The sequence below is a fragment of the Rhineura floridana genome, chromosome 18 (genome assembly GCF_030035675.1).
Source record: "Rhineura floridana isolate rRhiFlo1 chromosome 18, rRhiFlo1.hap2, whole genome shotgun sequence".
NCBI classification, from domain to species: domain Eukaryota; kingdom Metazoa; phylum Chordata; class Lepidosauria; order Squamata; family Rhineuridae; genus Rhineura; species Rhineura floridana.
In genome coordinates, this window is record NC_084497.1 from 2,608,506 (window position 1) to 2,626,096 (window position 17,591).

The window sequence follows — 17,591 nt, forward strand, 5'->3', positions numbered from 1 at the left end:
GCTGCTCTAACAGTTAGGACTTTTTCTTGATGTTCAGCTGAAATCTGGTTTCCTGGAACTTGAGCCCATTCTTCCGTGTTCTGCACTCTGGGATGACCGAGAAGCGATCCTGGCCCTCCTCTGTGTGGCAACCTTTCAAGGACTTGAAGAGTGCTATCCTATCTCCCCTCAGTCTTCTCTTCTCAAAGCTAAACATGCCCAGTTCTTTCAGTCTCTCCTCACAGGGCTTTGTTTGCAGTCCTGATTGTCCTTGTTGCCCTCCTCTGAACCTGTATATACCACTTGAACCACCAAATGGTGGCCTGTGGACCACCAGTAGTCCATGAGCTTCCTTCAGGTGGCCCGTGGCATGACTGCGGATTTGTGGTTGAAAGCAGGAGATGACATACTGATCATGTTAAATGTTTATATTGATTTTTAATTGCATTTTTATTGCTACTCTTATTGCTGGTATATGGGATTATAACTTGAATTCTACGGAATGCAAATGGTAATACAAAAATACACGGTATATATATTAAACGAAACAATGAAAATACAGTTGTTTTTTTAAATCACGCAGCATCTAGCACAGCACATGACAATGGCTACAACGGGCAGAAAAATCATTAAGGGGTCTGCCAAGATCTCAGCCATTTTCAGGTGGTCCGTGGGGAAGGGGTGGGGACTTTGGGAACCACTGTTCTAAGCGGTTTACAAGCAATGTTATAATGATTAATTTTAAAAGTCCAAATGAAATAAACGTCAAAAACAAGCAATTAAAACATTTAAAGGACAATGACAATGAAATGTAATTCCACTTGCATGGGGAGCCAGTGGCTATTCTTTGAAAACTAGCACAAGGCATAAGATTATAAGAAGAGCCTGCTGGATCAGGCCAGTGGCCCATCTAGTCCAGCATCCTGTTCTCACAGTGGCCAACCAGGTGCCTAGGGGAAGCCCGCAAGCAGGACCCGAGTGCAAGAACACTCTCCCCTCCTGAGGCTTCCAGCAACTGGTCTTCAGGGTGGCAGAGCACAGGCATCATGGCTACTAACCATTGATAGCCCTGTCCTCCATGAATTTGTCTAATCTTTTAAAGCCATCCAAGCTGTGCACTCTGCACAGGGTCAGGAACCCTCTTGGTTAGTACAGCTTCATTTCATTTATTCATTTTCTTCCATTTTTTTCCTCCTGCCTTCTTCCATCATGGACCCTGAGGTGGCTGACAGGTGGTTCCCAAGCGAGTCTCCCATTGAGGCACTGACCAGATCCAGGCCTGCTTGGGCTGGACCCGGCCCGATGGGAGTTGCAGTCCAAAATGTCTGGAGGGCACCTGGTTGGAGAAGGCTGGACCAGACGGACCCTTTGGTCTGATCCAGCAGGACCCTCTTCTGATGTTCCCATCTTCAGAGTCCATCCTAGGCATTTGGTCCAAAGGAGTTTCCCCGGCAACAGAAGACGCGGTCACAATCCCCATGGCAACAGATGCTGGCATTTCTGCATTCCGTTGAGCTATGGATAGACTCGGGACAGGTTTGTCTTGAAGGGGGTGGAAATGAGTTGGGGGGAATCCAAAGATGGGGAAAGAAGGGGTGAGAAAAAAACAGAGCAACATCCCCTATAGCAGGGACGCTCCCCAGATTTGGAGGGACGGTGGCTGCTTGTAGGATTATTCTGACTCTCATGCACATAAACATCTGGGTTTTCTACAAGCCGTTAAAGTGTGGTGAAGGCTCAGTGGCGAGAGCATCTGCCTTGCATGCAGAAGGCCCCAGGTTCAACCCCCAAGGGCATCTCCAGGCAGGGCTGGCAGAGACTCCTTGTCTGAAATCCTGGAGAGCTGCTGCCAGTCAGTGTAGACACTACTGAGCTAGGTGAACCAATGGTCTGACTCAGTGTAAGGCAGCTTTCTGTGTCCCTGAGTATGGTTTGTTGTTGTTGTTATGTGCCTTCAAGTCGATTGTGACTTATGGCGACCGTATGAATCAGTGACCTCCAGTAGCATCTGTCATGAACCACCCTGTTCAGATCTTGTAAGTTCAGGTCTGTGGCTTCCTTTATGGAATCAATCCATCTCTTGTTTGGCCTTCCTCTTTTACTACTCCCTGTTTTTCCCAGCATTATTGTCTTCTCTAGTGAATCATGTCTTCTCATGATGTGTCCAAAGTATGATAACCTCAGTTTCATCATTTTAGCTTCTAGTGACAGTTCTGGTTTAATTTGTTCTAACACCCAATTATTTGTCTTTTTCGCTGTCCATGGTATGCGCAAAGCTCTCCTCCAGCACCACATTTCAAATGACTGAGTATGGTTAGGGATGGGCAAATCAATTTCCAGCCTCTGTCTCTTGCATATCTCCACACCCGGTTCTGCATTCATCTGTAAAATTCCAAATGGGAGTACAGCATGAAAATTCACAAATTTCTCTCAAAATGCATATTTTAAATGGGTTGTTGTTGTTGTTTTGAGCTGAGAACTGTGTCAGAAGCATGTTTGGGTAGTGCAGACTCTGGTGGATAACGACCTTCCAACCTGCATGTTCGTCCGGGAGGTGCGGATCATATCCGAGTCCACAAAAATCAAATTATTCAAATATCTCTAAGTTTAGATCAGTCCTCTGCTGAGGTCATAGTGCAAGGGATTTGTTTTTGCAATGAAATATATACCGGTGTGTATATTTTGTGGCAAGGGTATCCCCTAGTGGTGAAGGTTGGTATTAATTTTTTTTTAAAATCGTTTAAAAACAAAAACCATTAAGATATGTCTATGCCACTGCCGGTTTCCAAGTAGATTAATAAAAAGACATTGGAGAGCACATACCACTCTCCAGCCAGACAAGCAAGAGGTATTCTCGCAGTTCAAGGACATATCCAAGCCAGCTAAAAGTCACTAGAGGAGGATATAGAGCAGGGCCACTGATGAATGTGGCTTGGGCAGAATCCCAAGGGCCAGGTAGAGAGGAGCAGAGGGCCACATTCAGCCCCTCCACCCCTGCATGATGCAGAAAAACATATTGCTCCAACCCAGTAGTAAATAGCAGAGACAGTTAAAACCACAGCTTCAGGATTAGAGGCCAGCAGCATTGCTGAACAGCCTGGTCTTTCAAATGTGTTTCAAAGCAATTAGCGAGGAAGTTGAGCCCACTTCCCATGGGAGTGAGGGGCCACCACTGCAGAGGCCCTGCCTTTTGTGCTCTCCAACTCAAGATCTGCAAGCAACACCCTCTTCCGGAGGTATGGAGCCTCCAGCCCAGGCTAGCTTGGGTCCCAATTTGTTGTTTTCATCACTATTTGAATTTGTATGCACATGTTCCCTGATATATGCATCTTTGTACACCTTGCTTGGCTGGAGAACTTCATCACAAAAGTCAGAGGCATGCAAATCTCAAAGGATTGTTGTTTTTCCATTCGCATTAATGGTAAATTATATTATTTCTCATTAAAATGCGAACACCATTGCATCTCTCCCCTGTCTCCATGGTGAACCCCAGAGGAAAGTGACGTCCACCTGATCTGTGTTTGACTCTTGATCAGAGCAGCAGAAATACCTCTGGATTCAAACGGTGTCTCCCCACTCCGCTGAACACTGCCTGGACCCAGGCCATCTCTCAAACACCTGTAGCCATTGCTTTTCGTTGCTCAGAAGCGTAGTTGAAGCACCTCCTCAGACATCATCAGAGTTGGTTGTTCCATTAACTCATGCCTCCGGAATGGGTTCATAAGAAAGACCGGACCAGCATACTTGCTCAGCCGAAACCTATTCACCAGGTCATCTTCTGCAGGTGAGAGTCTGGTTTGTGCATCTCTTGGCCCCAAAGGGAGCAATCGTCACTATGGTGTTGATGTGAAATTTCAAGGGGTTGCATCCAACTCAATTCTACTCAGAGAATTGACGGAACGCAGTAAATCACGTCCTTTAATTTCTATGGGTCTCCTCCAAGTATGATTAACACTGAATGCAACTCCTGGTTTATGCTGAAATCAGGTTGTAGCCAACTCAAAGTAGGCCTATTGACATTGATTTCAGTGGGTCTGCTCTGAGCAGGACTTAGGCCCTATCAAGTGGTGTGATATCTGCCTGTCATACCACTTTAGACAGTTACAGCTTCCCCAAAGGATCCTGGGAACTGTAGTTTGTTGAGATTGCAGAGCGTTGGTTGGAGACCCCCTATTCATCTCAGAGAGCTACAATTCCCAGAGTGGTGTAACAATTAATTCCGCTTCCCTTAAAAGGCTATAGTTCCCAGTGGCTAGGGCACCTGCCTGGCATGCAGAAGGCCCCAGGTTCAATCGTGAGTGGAATCTCCAGGTATGGCTGAGAAAGACTTCCTGCCTGTAACCTTGGAGAGCTGCTGCCCGTCAGTGCAGATAACACTGAGCCAGATGGACCTTTGGTCTGACTCATGCAGCCAATCCCAGGTGGCTTGAAGTTGGCACCAATCAGCTTGATATGCAGTGACTTAAAGCTTCCCTTACCAAGGTACAATGGGCAACACACTTTAAGACTCCGGATTGTTCATTGGCAGGCACGTGTAAGCCGCCCTGAGTGCCCTATTATAGGGTAGAAGGGCAGGATAGAAATATTTTAACTAAAATAAATAATAAATGTCTAAAATTATGCACGGCATGGAGAACGTAGATAAAGCGTTTCTCCCTCTCTTGTAGCACTAGAACTTGTGCACATCCAATGAAGGTGCATTTTGGAGGTCACACTAAAGAAAGTCCTTCTTCACATAGCGCATACGGAATTTGCTGCCACCAGAGGCAGTGACGGACAGCAATTTGGATGGCTCGAAAAGAGCATTAGACAAATACATGGAGGAGAAAGCTACTAGCCACAATGGCTATGCTTTGCCTCCATGGTCGGAGGCAGGATGCTTCCAAATACCAGTTGCTGGAAACCTCAGGAGGGGAGGGTTGCTGTTGAGCTCAGGTCTTGCTTTTGGGCTTCCCGTCGTCATCATCATTCATTGGCGATCACTCGTGGCCGAGTAAGTTTGTCTTCCAAGATAATGTCTTTAACAGTGGGTCTGTAAGTGACTGTGGAGGCCAATTCTGGATCCACACAGCCTCCCACAGTGAGGACATAGGCTTCCAGATGGAAGATGGTCGCGATGAGGGTTTGTTTGACGCGCCTTCTGCTTAGCTCATTTGTCCCGTTCGCCCTGTATTCGTGCTTCTTCGAAGTCCATAGCACCTTTGATAATAGCCGACCTCCATCTGGGACATTCATGGGCCAAGACTTCCCAGTTGTCGATGTTCATGTTACATTTTTTTATATTCGCTTTAAGAACATCTTTAAACCTCTTCTGCTGTCCACCAATGTCCTGTTTTCCATCCTTAAGTTGGGAGTAAAGTTGCTGCTTTGGAAGATGGTGATTAGGCATTCGAACAACATGGCCGGTCCAGCGAAGTTGATGTTGAAGGATCATTGTTTCAGTACTGGTAGTCTTTGCTTCTTCCAAAATGCTAACATTAGTCCGTCTGTCTTCCCAAGTAATTTGCAGAATTTTCTGGACGCGTTGGTGGAATCTTTCACGAAGTTGGGAGCGGCGTTTATAAATCTGGCTGGCCACTGTGAGAACAGGATGCTGGACTAGATGGGCCACTGGCCTGATCCAGCTAGGCTGTTCTTACATTCTTATATGACAAGTGGGTGTGGTTTTGGGGGAAGGGACTTGCCATGCCAGGCTGAATTAGGCCCATGTACCGGAGGTTCCCAATCCCTTCCTTTGAATGTTTCATTGGGACTTTATCTCCCACTTGTGAATCTCTGTGTTTAAGAGGTGGGGGGGTGGATAGACATAAGTTCTGAAGCCTAACAGAGGTGTACTGGCCTCCCCTTGAAAAGATGGGCACAAGAAGGCAAATATCGGACCAGAGATATTTTAGCAATCCATTTAACAGTCTCCCCCCTCTCTCCCTCCCTCCCTCCCTCTCTCTCTCTCTGCAGACCTTCTGTATACTGGGTTGATAAAATACCCAAGGGACATCCTAGGAGCACAGTTCCAGGCAAGTTTTTCAGAATTTGTACCAAGAACCTTCACCCTTCACTGGCAATAGTTTGATTCTGTCTGTTTCCCATTTCTGCAATCTTAAATTCAATTTTCTACACTTCTACAACATTTTTTGTTTTTAAAAAAAACCTCTTGAAAATCCAACATTTTACTGCAAATGTCTCCTAATAAACACATTTTTGTAGGCTGTTCTGACTCGTACACACATTCTTCCCAAGCAATTTCTCATCATTTCTGCAAGTTATTTTCACTTGTATATTCATTTTTTATGCACACTTTCTCCTAAGAGATGCATTTTTGTAAATATTTGGTGGGCGAACTGCACTGCATAGCTGAAGTAGGTGCAAATTTCAAAGGATGGCTGAGTTTCAGTTCTCATATTGCTTCGGAAAGTGTGAATTTCACAGATGCAGCTTGAGACGCAACCTGAACTGGATTTCTCACCCATCCCCAGCTGGCAGACAGTATCGCTACCCTTTTCATTTATTTATTTTTGTCACTTTTAAACTGAGGTTATCAAACTTTGGACACAATAATGAGAAGACAGGATCCATTAGAAAAGACAATAATGCTGGTAAGAACAGAAGGGAGTAGAAAAAGAGGAAGGCCAAACAAGGGGTGGATTGATTCCATAAAGGAAGCCACAGACCTGAACTTACAAGATCTCGTGGTTCATAACAGATGCTGTTGGAGGTCACTGATTCATAGGGTCGCCTAAAGTGGTAATCGACTTGAAGGCACATAACAAATATCAACAAAAGTCTTAAAATGCTCAAGAGGAAGGCTTGGCTGCTGCTTTTTGAAGCCCCAAAGCTCATGCAGTATGTCAGCTTTTCCCAAGCTTTTTTCCCCACGGACCACTTGAAAATTGCTGAGGGTCTTGGTGGAAACCACTAGATGATGTTTCTGCCAGTTGTAGCCAATGTAATACGCTGTGCTAGGTGCTGCATGCTTTTAAATTGTATTTGATTGCTCTTTACAGATTTCGGCTAGTAATACAATAAAATGCAATATATAAGAACTGAAATAGCAATAAAATACAACTGAAAATCAATATGGATATTGGTGAATGGGTGTGCTGTCTCTTTGTCTTCAATGACAAATCCACAGACCACTTGAGTGAAGCTTGCAGACCTCTGGCGCTGTCCTAGGTGCTGTATGATGTTAGATTGTATTTGTATTGGTCCTGTTATTTCATATAAATTGTAATTTTATTTGCATTCCACTGCATTCAAATTGCCGTACCATAAAATACAATGTAAGAAGTAAAGGTAGCAAGTCAAATCCAATTAAAAATCAGTATGAACGGTTAATGTGCCATCTCCCGCCTTCAGCTACGAATCCAGACATGCTGCGGACCACCTGAATGAAGCTCATGGACCTCTGGTGGTCCGTGGGTGATAATTTGGAAGCCCTTGGTCTAGATATAGGAGTCTGGTCTAGTCACATCCTTGCAATGGTGTATCAATGGTCACTGCTATTTCTCTCCCCCCAAAATCCCTTCTTTTGCAGCCTTAACTTCTAGGCAGGAAGAGCTGTCTCAATCCAAAAAGGTTGATATGGACTTCAAGGATGACAGGTAGGGGAGAATGCAATATGATCAAAGTGTCCTTTCAAACAGAACAAGTAGCTCCTCTTTTACTGTAAATACAAAATGCATAGATGTGCACATGTAGATGGAAAGGTTGAACATGGGCCATTTTTATTTCACTCAAGGGTGGCGTTCATGGTTCTCCTCCGCCCTGTTTCATCCTCACAACAACCCTATGAGGTAGATCAAGCTAAGAAACAGTGACTGGCCAGTGAGCTTCAGGGCTGAGTGAGGATTTGAACCCAGGCCTCCTAGGTCCCAATCCAACACTGTAACCACCTTCCTTCTTCTGATTGGCTGCCACATCTGTTTGCTGCAGGCACGCCAGCATCTTGGCCAGCATCCCTACAACTCAAGTGGAAGAAGCATTATTGTATTGTGCTTGCAATGGTTGTGTGGAACATGTGCTGTCCAGTCCATGTCCCGTAGATCAGTTGCTAGATCTGGAGCTAGAAGCTAGAGCAGGGATAATGTGGTTGAGCAACTGAGTGGTTGCAGCATTCAGAAGGCCCCGGGTTCAATCTCTGATGGCATCTCCAGGGAGGGCTGGGAGACACCCCATGTGAAGCCCCGGATAGCAGCAGCCAGTCAGTGTAGACAATACTGAGCGAGATGGACCAATGGTCTGATTCAGTTTAAGGAAGCTTCCGTTGAGGGCTGGGCCCTGATAGGCAGCAAGTAATTCACTGACAAAACCACAGAATTCCCTTGAGGATGTACAAAGACCTTTCCCTCACCCTTTCACAACTTCAGCTTGTCCCCACCCCACGTGGATTTTGATTATTTGTGACACTTCAGTCCCACTATGCTAAGGAGCCCAGGATGGTTTAGACAGAAGGAGCAGGATTATTATTATTATTAAAAATAAAAAACACCCTTCCTCCAGGAGCCCTGTGTGGCAAACATGCAATAAAACACTAAAAACATCTTTAAAACAAAAAATCTTTTAAAAAAAATCTTTTTAAAAAATCTTTATTTTTTAATCTATATACTGTATCTATGCATCCGTCCATCTATCTGTCCGAAGGGATTTGTATCTAAAGGTTTTTTTCTTGTCTTCCAAGATAAGGTCTTTAACGGTGGGTCTGTAAGTGACTGTGGAGGTCAATTCTGGATCCACACAGGTTTCCAGATCGAAGATAGTCGCGATGAGGGTTTGTTTGACGCGCCTTCTGCTTAGCTCATGTATTTCGTTCGCCCTGTATTCGTGCTTCTTCGAAGTCCATAGCACCTTTGATAATAGCCGACCTCCATTTGGGACGTTCATGGGCCAAGACTTCCCAGTGGGAACTGTAGTCCAAACAATCTGGAGGCCACCATGTTTTGGGGGAAGTGCTTTGTTTTAAACTTTTCAGTGGTGGCCCCACTTTTGTGGAGTGCCCTCCCCAGTGAGGTGCACCTTTCTTCATCATTACTGACTTTTAGGAGGACTCTGAAAACATTCCTGTTGACCCAGGCATTGGATGGCTGTAGGAGACTGTTACTGGCAACCCAGAGATCACTGGATGGAAGAATGTTTTCATCTGCAACTGTTTTGGGAATGTTTTAACTGTAACTGTTTTTTTAGAATGGGTCATTTTGCTAAATGGTTTTGTCGGTGCGTTTGCTGCCTTCAGGAGGAAGGGTGGGATATATATTTCATTAATGATAAATAATAACAGGTGTTTTGTCAGGTTGTGTGTGTGTTTTTACTGTCTGATAAGTTCCTGGTATATTTTCCCCCTTGTTTACAAACCCAGGCCCACCGCTGCGTGGCCAGTGACAAATGCAGCCCTAAAAGCAAAGGCATCTTCAAGATTGAAGCAACTGGCACTGCCCCGGCCATATACGGATGCTTGGGAATTAAATCGCCCTCCTTGTCCTATGGTATGTAAACTCTTTGCTGGTCTGCCTCCTGTCCTTTCCCAAATGGTGCGATTACTGTTGAAATAATGCTTGTACACGGCTGGTACGCCGCATGACTTGGCTCCTCAGTTCTGAAACGCCAGCGCAGAAGGGGGGGGAATATTATTATTTTTCCTTCTAGAGAGCCAGTGTGGTGTAGTGGTTAAGGAGTTGGGCTATGGCCTGGAAGACCAGGGTTTGTATCCCCACATAGCCATGAAGCTCACTGGGTGACCTTGGGCCAGTCAATCCCTCTTCCCAGGGAACTCTGGGGATTGTAGCTCTGTGAGAGGAATAGGGGTCTCCACACAACTCCCCCTTAAACTACAGTTCCCAGGATTCTTTGGGGGAAGAAGCCACGACTCTTTAAATTGGTACGATATTGCTTTGTAGCACAGATGAGGGCCTTGCTTCCATTTCAAGCGGTGCACCACTCTACTGCCGACTCGGCCTCCCCTGACTCCTGCCTGCTGCACATTCTTTGCTTTACAATGACAGCTGTAGAGATCTTTTGCCCTTGTGCCGTGATTGTGGGTTTCCCATAGGTATTGACTGGCCGCGGCGGGAAAGAGGATGTTGAACGAGATAGGCCTGTGGTCTGATACAGCAAAGCTCTTCTGTTCTTTTAAAACAGTTGATTGCATCTCTATGTCACTTGACTTTGTGTCTATTCCTGGTTGGGGAGGGACCCCATGATCATCCTTGCAACAGAACAACTTTGTTTCTTGTCATCAGGTGAGTAAAGGAGCATTGACGGCCATTCCCACACAAAGGATTGTTGCTCTAGCCAAACCAAAGAACCTGCCATCACCTCCAAAGAGTAAGTGATCTGCTTCGGCCTTCTCAGTAACGATGACGTAAGCTTGCTCTCCATGCTATAGTCTGGCGGCAGCTCCTCCCAGGAGGTTTTTGATACGCCAGGGGTATGGAGGCTGTGCCCCCCCGCTGCTCACTAAAACAATAAATATTCATCCATTTTTAGAAGATGAGGAACATGGGAATATTGCTGTACAAACACAGGTGCCTGTGTGCATTGGAAGCATGGCTCCCACTGGCTTCCAAGATCCCCTTCCAACATCTAAACGGCGTGGGAACGGCTACCCATGCCCCCATGAGAAAAGCTGCCAGCAATCAGATCACAGATGCCAACTTGAAAGACTTTTCCTTCAGCTCAAGGGGAGGGCTCCCCTTCAGATGTGTAGTCCCATCTATTACTTTGGTGAGGATTAAACTACCTGCTTTGCCTCCACGCCGAGAAGTGGCATGTGCCTTGCCTGATCATCTGACTGCTAAATGGTTAGCTGTATGTCAGTCTAGAGACAGAAAAGTCTACCTCAAAATCGAAGGTGGCATAAGAGCAGCACCGTTGTCTGTAGGGTGCATACTCAGCCCACTATTTTCCATTCACACAGGTTTCTTTAATGGTTTAAATACCTGCAAAATCTGTTTCATCAGACAGTGGTTAAGTATTTACCTTCAACTCAAAAGCTGGCTGAAGATTAAAATTTTTAAGGAAGTCCCCAGTTCAAATCTCTGCCATGAACTCATTGGACAGCTTTAGGCAAGCTGCTCTCAGCCTCAATATCTGCAACATGATACTGACCTGCCTTACAGGGCAGCTATAAGGATTAGTGAGTATTTGCAGTGCATTGAAGGCTCAATATGAGCTGCCTGTAGGACCACTTGCTCCCATTACGAGACTGCCCCTTGAAGATCTTCAGAGGGGCTCTACTCCAAATACTGCCTTGATCTGAAGTTAGCCTGATGTGTACACAGGATGCTTTCTCCAAAGAGAAAGACAGCCAGTGGTGGTGTAGTGGTTAGAGTGTTGGACTCGGACCTGGAAGACGAGGGTCCAAATCCCTGCTTGCCCATGAAGCTCACTGAGTGACCGTGGCCAGTCGCTGTCTCTCTCTCTTGGCCCAACCCACCTCACAGGGTTGAGAGGATAAAATCAGGAGGGGAGAACCATGTTTGGATGCCACCTTGAGCTCCATGGAGGAAAAGTGGGATACAAATAAATAAACACATCATCTAGGCTTGGGAATTCCCTTCCTTGTGTGGTGCATCCAGCTGACTTCCTGGTTTCTGGTAGACAGCAAAGGTTGTTTTCTTCTGTCAGGCATATTATCCTATATACTAATAGCAAATTTATTATCTGAGTGTAGATCCCTTATGAAGCCAAAACGGCATGATCCCATATAAGGGGGAGATAGCAGCAGACTTGGGGGGGGAACCTAAAGTTTACAGATGTACAACCCCACCCCAAGAACTGTAGAAAGCAATTTATGAGGATCTCTCCCCCCAAATACAGCCCAATAAGGTAGTTGAAAGAGGAAGGTCAGTAGGTGCTGGAAAGACTAGATAGCACCTAATATTTTACTGGAGGACATTTCAAAGGGTAGGTGCCACCCACAAAAAGGCCCAGTTCCTATATAGAACAGGCCTCCCAATAAGACAGTATCTGATTGGGCATATACAGGCTGAGATTATCTTTTAGGTGTACAAAAGATGAGACTATCTTTTATTGAATTTTAATTGTTGTGATTTTGATTTGCTTCACCTAGCGTTTTAACTTGATGCACCCTGCTTTGGGTTCCTATGGCTTGAAAAGCCGCCTATAAAATTTAACTGTTATAATTATTGTTTAAAACAGAAGTACATTCTTATTTTGGGCTTAATCTGTTGAAGTGCGCTGACTCCTTTAAAGCCCTGGCAAGAGCAGATATACAGGAAATGTCCTCTTCACTTTCCTCCTATGCAACAAAAGGGGGGAGGACTGAGTTGCTATGAATTCCTATTTCCCTATCGAAGGTGTAAACCCTTGAGTCCAATCCTGACTTCCTTTCAACATCTAAAGCATCTTGAAGTGAGACTCACTGGCGACAAGTTGTACCCCATAATGTGAATTCCGAGAGACAGCTGAAATATTTCCTAAGCTTCTTGAGCAATTTTTCATCCCTTCTAGGTTTTTGCATCATTGTATTGGGGAAAGGGTTGGTCAGCCCCAAAGCAATTATTTGCTTCTCTTTTCTTGCTCTCGCAGGGCCACCTAGAAAATCAATCTATGGTCCTATTGCTGGGTTTGCAAAGTTTGACGAACTCTCCAAGCCTCGGATCTACTCCTTTGATGGCAACAATCCATACAAGATTTCCAAGGCAGCTCTCCAGTACGTTCCTTCTCCTCGCATTCTCGAAATCAGCCGTCCTGTGAGAGTAAGAGGCAAAGCAGCTTGAGTTATACAAAGGTTGCTGTCCCCTGACTTCCAATTAAAGGATCTTGCACCTCTCAGATCTGTAAACTGGGCATGATGTGTCATTGGTTTAGTTTCCTTCTTGGTTGTAGAACTTGGGGCCTCTCTGGCTGGTGTGTTTTGAGATATCAGTTGACTTGCAAGGAGAAAGGATGGGTTAACCTGGCTCTGAATTAATGACGAGAGGAGCCCCACCTCTTCTTCCAAATGGCAGCTGTGAGATTTATAGGGGCAACTTTTCCCCATCATACATATGCCCAGGTTTCCATCCCTCCTTTCTCATTTTCAGTCTGGCCACTTCTGCCAGGATCAGATGGGATTCAAAACAAAATCCTCGTCGGCACATGCATACACCTTCTGGTCAGCAACTCAAGGGTGCACAAGCAAGGGATTAATTTTATTTATTTATTTTATTTATATACCGCCCTAAGTCTAACGGCTCTCTGGGCAGTGTACAAAAAAAGTAACAGCTCAATATATAACTTCAATAAATATAAAAGGCAAAAACCAAAAACAGACAAAGAACAACAAAAGCCAAACAGCAGTACTGTCCTCCTAGGCTCCACCACAGTTCCATCATTTAGGTGCTGCTAGTATTCTGGGATGTACAAGAACTGGGTATTTGCCTCAGTAGATCAGATCCTGGCTTTATTGGTGGGTTTCCCTGGTCTCTTCCAAGGTGTTGAACATGCAGGTATCCCTACAAGTCTGCCCTATGTGAGAAGAACATAATGAATCCACTAGCTAGAGGAGTATATTTTTAGGAACCTCTCCAGTTGTGAATGTAATTTGTTTTGAACTGTTTAAATACTGCATTTTGTATTGTTGTGACTTGCCCTGGGACCTTCTGGTGAAGGGTGGGTAATACATTTAATAACAACAATAATAAGTGGACAACTAAAAAAAATATCCTGAATTGGGCATAGAATCCACTTCAAAAGCAGCCACTGGATTTTGGAATCTGAATCCTTCATATATTGCATTATGAACAACTACCGGATCTTGGAATATAAACTCTTCAAATATTGCATTATAATAATACAAGCCTATCTCCCTTGAGTTTTAAACCCTTGTTGGTTCTTGTCCTGTCCAAAGTGAATCCAGCAAACCATTTCTCTTCTTCTCTATCGGAGATATTTTTGAAGGATTTGAAAACTCTATTCTTATATTTCCCCTTAATCCTCTTTTCTCTCAGCTAAATGTATCCATTTGTTTTAGGATGTTCCCTTCCTATGGTTTACTTTATAGCTCCTTTGCCATATTTTATCACTAGGCTCAGGCATCACTCTGTGTTGCAGCTGAATGTGTGAATGAATTCCACTGCTCAGCGTAGTGTTTCAGCTGATGAGACGTGATATTTATGAAAGTTGTGGGTTGTATCTAAATTATACTCAGAGGAGACTCATTGAAATTAATGGACCTAAGTTAGTCATGTCTATTAATTTCAATAGGTCTACTCTAACTGTATACCATCAGCATTTGATTTCTGATAAAGTCACCACTTTATGTACATGTACATTTGTGGAACCATCCCTGAATCTTTCCAAGTTGCCAATATCCTTCCTGAACGACGGTGCCCGGTGCCAACCACAACATATGCCTCTGAGCATATATCAAATACCATCCTCTCACTTACAGAAGACGACACCAGCTTCTGTATAGCTAGACTTAGTCCATTAAGCAGTTTCGCTTGGAAGTCCTGTATTCATTATAGGCTAAGAATCTGTTCCTCTGCTTCCTCAATATCTCTGGTTTATCAGGTGGTATTTGATTCTAATGAGTAAAATGAGAACTGTTCATTTGTCCCCTTTCTGTCTCTTGTCCTTGGACCCAGTGCAAGCTAAATCCATTGTTAAACAGAGATTAAAAGATATGGACAGCCAACAGCTCTATCCTTCAGCCAATGGTCCTTGTTCACCATGCTCAGTAGGCCTGATTTAGTCTGCCTCTCACCAATGTATGCCATACTTATGCTTTTTAACAATACCCTCAGTACAGAAGAGCTGTTCTACTGGCACGTTTTAACATTTTGCCTTCATAGATGTTAGAGGGCAGATTTGCTAAAATTCCAGTCGACAATAGGTGCTGGAACTTGAGTTTTCCATGTGTTTTTTTACTGTAGATTTTATCAAGGGGTCAGATAATGTATAATCCACCCCCTTATGAAGGTGTTTCCCAGTTGATCTTTGGCGGCTCTTGAGTATTTTCCTCGGAGGGTCCAATATATTTATTACTGAACAGGTAGCAATATTTCTGAATGTAGTAATATCTCTTAGACGTTCAGGGCCTGTTAGCTGTTAATCTTCATTTTTCTCTTTTGATTTTGTGACCGTGTATTTATTCAGTTGTATACTCTTTAGTGGTTGGCTGACCACCATGAAAATTTTGTTGTTGTTGTTGTTGTTCAGCTTCTATGTGTCTTACGATTAAAAGAGGGCAGGGCATCTGTCAGAAGGTCTGAACTCTTGTTTTATCAAATGAACATTGCCTGCCACGGCCTCAGACATCAGCCAACACAGGATGGAGACGAAGCCAACAAAAAATTATGGGGTGTTTCAACCCCTTGTTACAGTTTACCCTGCTGGACTCAGCTGAGTTCAGGGACTTGAGAGGTTGTCATGCAGGCAATGAAATGACAAATAAACAAAATATTACCTCAGCTTTCCCCTTCATAGCTTCCCGTCTCCCTTATTCCTAGTTCCCTATGTTTGGCTCCACTTTTCATCTTTTAATTTTCCCTCACGTCCTAGAACCCTAGCTCTCTCCCCCTTATCATAATGGGTTGTACCCAACCAGGGCTGTGGAGTTGGTACGTCAAACCTTCGACTCCGACTCCTCTATTTTTCTACTGTCCGACTCCGACTCCTTCTTAAATGGCAAATGTATATTAATTAATATTAATAAAAGAATATTAATATATTAATTTTATTTTGAAGCCAGAGTCGGTACATTTCTTCTGACTCTTCCACCCAAAATTGCTTCCGACTCCGACTCCACAACTCCAACTCCACAGGCCTGTACCCAACTAAGTTTTATTCAGAGTACACCCCACTGAAATTAAAGCTCTATAAAGCTCAGGACCACTGTACCTCAGTGACTGCCTCTCCCCATATGAATCAGCCTGGATGCTGTGGTCCTCAACAGAAGCCCTTCTCTGTGTGCCCCACCTGAGAGAGATGCAGAGGGTGGCCACATGGGAACAGGCTTTTTCAATGGTGGCCCTTATCTGTAGAATACTCACCAGGAAGACATGCCTGGCACCATCCTTGGCAGTCTTTAGGTGCCAGGCTAAGACCTTTCTATTTAACCAGGCCTTGGTTAATATTGCCTCCTATATTAGTCCTTATTAACATATTTCTCCCTTTCCTCTCCCTCACATACCCTTCCAACCTCCCCCACATTTTACCTCAGGAATCCTCACCTGCTCCACACATTTCTCCACTTTTTATCCTTCCGACAATTGCCTTTTCATGTCCCTCCACGGTATTTTGTTTAGATATTTATAAACGGTACTTTCATAAAAAATATAGCAAGGCAGCGCACAAGAGAACAGCCATGAAAACTTGGGTCTCCCCACCTGCCCCACACTTCTACTTCTTTCATTCCCCCCTCCAACGTTTTACCTCCACTCTCCCCACCTCTGCCCCCTATTTTCACTTAATTTCCCATCAACTTTTTACCCCAGTGCTCCCCACTTCCCCCAGAAAGCCCTTTTCACCCCTCACACTTTACCTCAGCCGCCACACTTTTGTCTTATCCTTCCACTTCTTCCACCCCCATTTTACCCCAGCTCTCCCCATTTTCCCTCTTTCCCCAGAAAGCCCATTTCGCACACACCCTCACATTTTACCTCACTCTGTCCCAAACTTTCACTTCTTCCATCTCCCCTCAACATTTTACCTCAGTCTCCCCCTTTTCTCTCACATTCCCATTTCTTCCATTCTCCCCCCACATTTTACCTCAACTCCCCACATTTCCCCCCTTTATTGTCCCTGGAAAGCCCCTTTCATCCCCTCACATTTTACCTCAGCCTTCACACTTTTGTCTCATCCTTCCACCCCCCATTTTACCTCAGCTCTCCCCATTTTCCTTCTTTCCTCAGAAAGCCCCTTTCACCCCTCACACTTTACCTCAGCCGCCACACTTTTGTCTTATCCTTCCACTTCTTCCACCCCCATTTTACCCCAGCTCTCCCCATTTTCCCTCTTTCCCCAGAAAGCCCATTTCGCACACACCCTCACATTTTACCTGTCCCAAACTTTCACTTCTTCCATCTCCCCTCAACGTTTTACCTCAGCCTCCCCCTTTTCTCTTACATTCCCACTTCTTCCGTTCTCCCCCCACATTTTACCTCAACTCCCCACATTTCCCCCCTTTATTGTCCCTGGAAAGCCCCTTTCACCCCTCACATTTTACCTCACCTCTGCCCCACACTTTCACTTCTTCCATCTCCCCTCAAGGTTTTACCTCAACCTCCCCACTTTTTTCTCACATTCCCACTTCTTCCGTTCTCCCCTCACATTTCCCCTCAACTCTCCCCACATTCCCCCCCCTTTATTTTCCCTAGAAAGCCCTTCACCCCTCACATTTTACCTCAGCTCTGCCCCACACTCCCACTTCTTCCATCCTCAACTTTTACCTCAACTCCCCACATTTTCCCTAGAAAGCCCCTTTCACCCCCTCGCATTTTACCTCAGCTCTGCCCCACACTCCCACTTCTTCCATCCTCCCCCCACATTTTACCTCAACTCTCCCCTCATTTATTTTCCACAGAAAGCCCCTTTCACACACGTCCCTCTCGCATATTACCTCAGGTAGCCCCACATTTCCACCTCTCTCTCTTTCCCCTTTCCAGCATTTTACC

The 17,591-nt window shown here is 44.8% G+C and overlaps 1 protein-coding gene across 1 annotated transcript; it reads left to right on the plus strand.

Annotated features, from left to right (window-relative positions):
* The first annotated feature begins 3,680 nt into the window (after positions 1-3,680).
* On the plus strand, positions 3,681-12,710 carry SPMAP2 (sperm microtubule associated protein 2). The gene is made up of 6 exons (XM_061602209.1): positions 3,681-3,763; positions 5,935-5,993; positions 7,511-7,577; positions 9,329-9,455; positions 10,209-10,293; positions 12,520-12,710. The coding sequence occupies exons 1-6, from the start codon at positions 3,681-3,683 to the stop codon at positions 12,708-12,710; spliced, it is 612 nt and encodes a 203-aa protein (XP_061458193.1).
* The last annotated feature ends 4,881 nt before the right edge of the window (positions 12,711-17,591 follow it).

Coding starts and splice junctions, on each gene's coding strand:
- SPMAP2 (XM_061602209.1), top strand. CDS start 3,681: ATGCCTCCGGAATGGGTTCATAAGAAAGACCGGACCAGCATACTTGCT. Junction 3,764..5,934: donor CACCAGGTCATCTTCTGCAG/GTGAGAGTCTGG, acceptor CTCTCTCTGCAG/ACCTTCTGTATACTGGGTTG. Junction 5,994..7,510: donor TCCTAGGAGCACAGTTCCAG/GCAAGTTTTTCA, acceptor CTTCTTTTGCAG/CCTTAACTTCTAGGCAGGAA.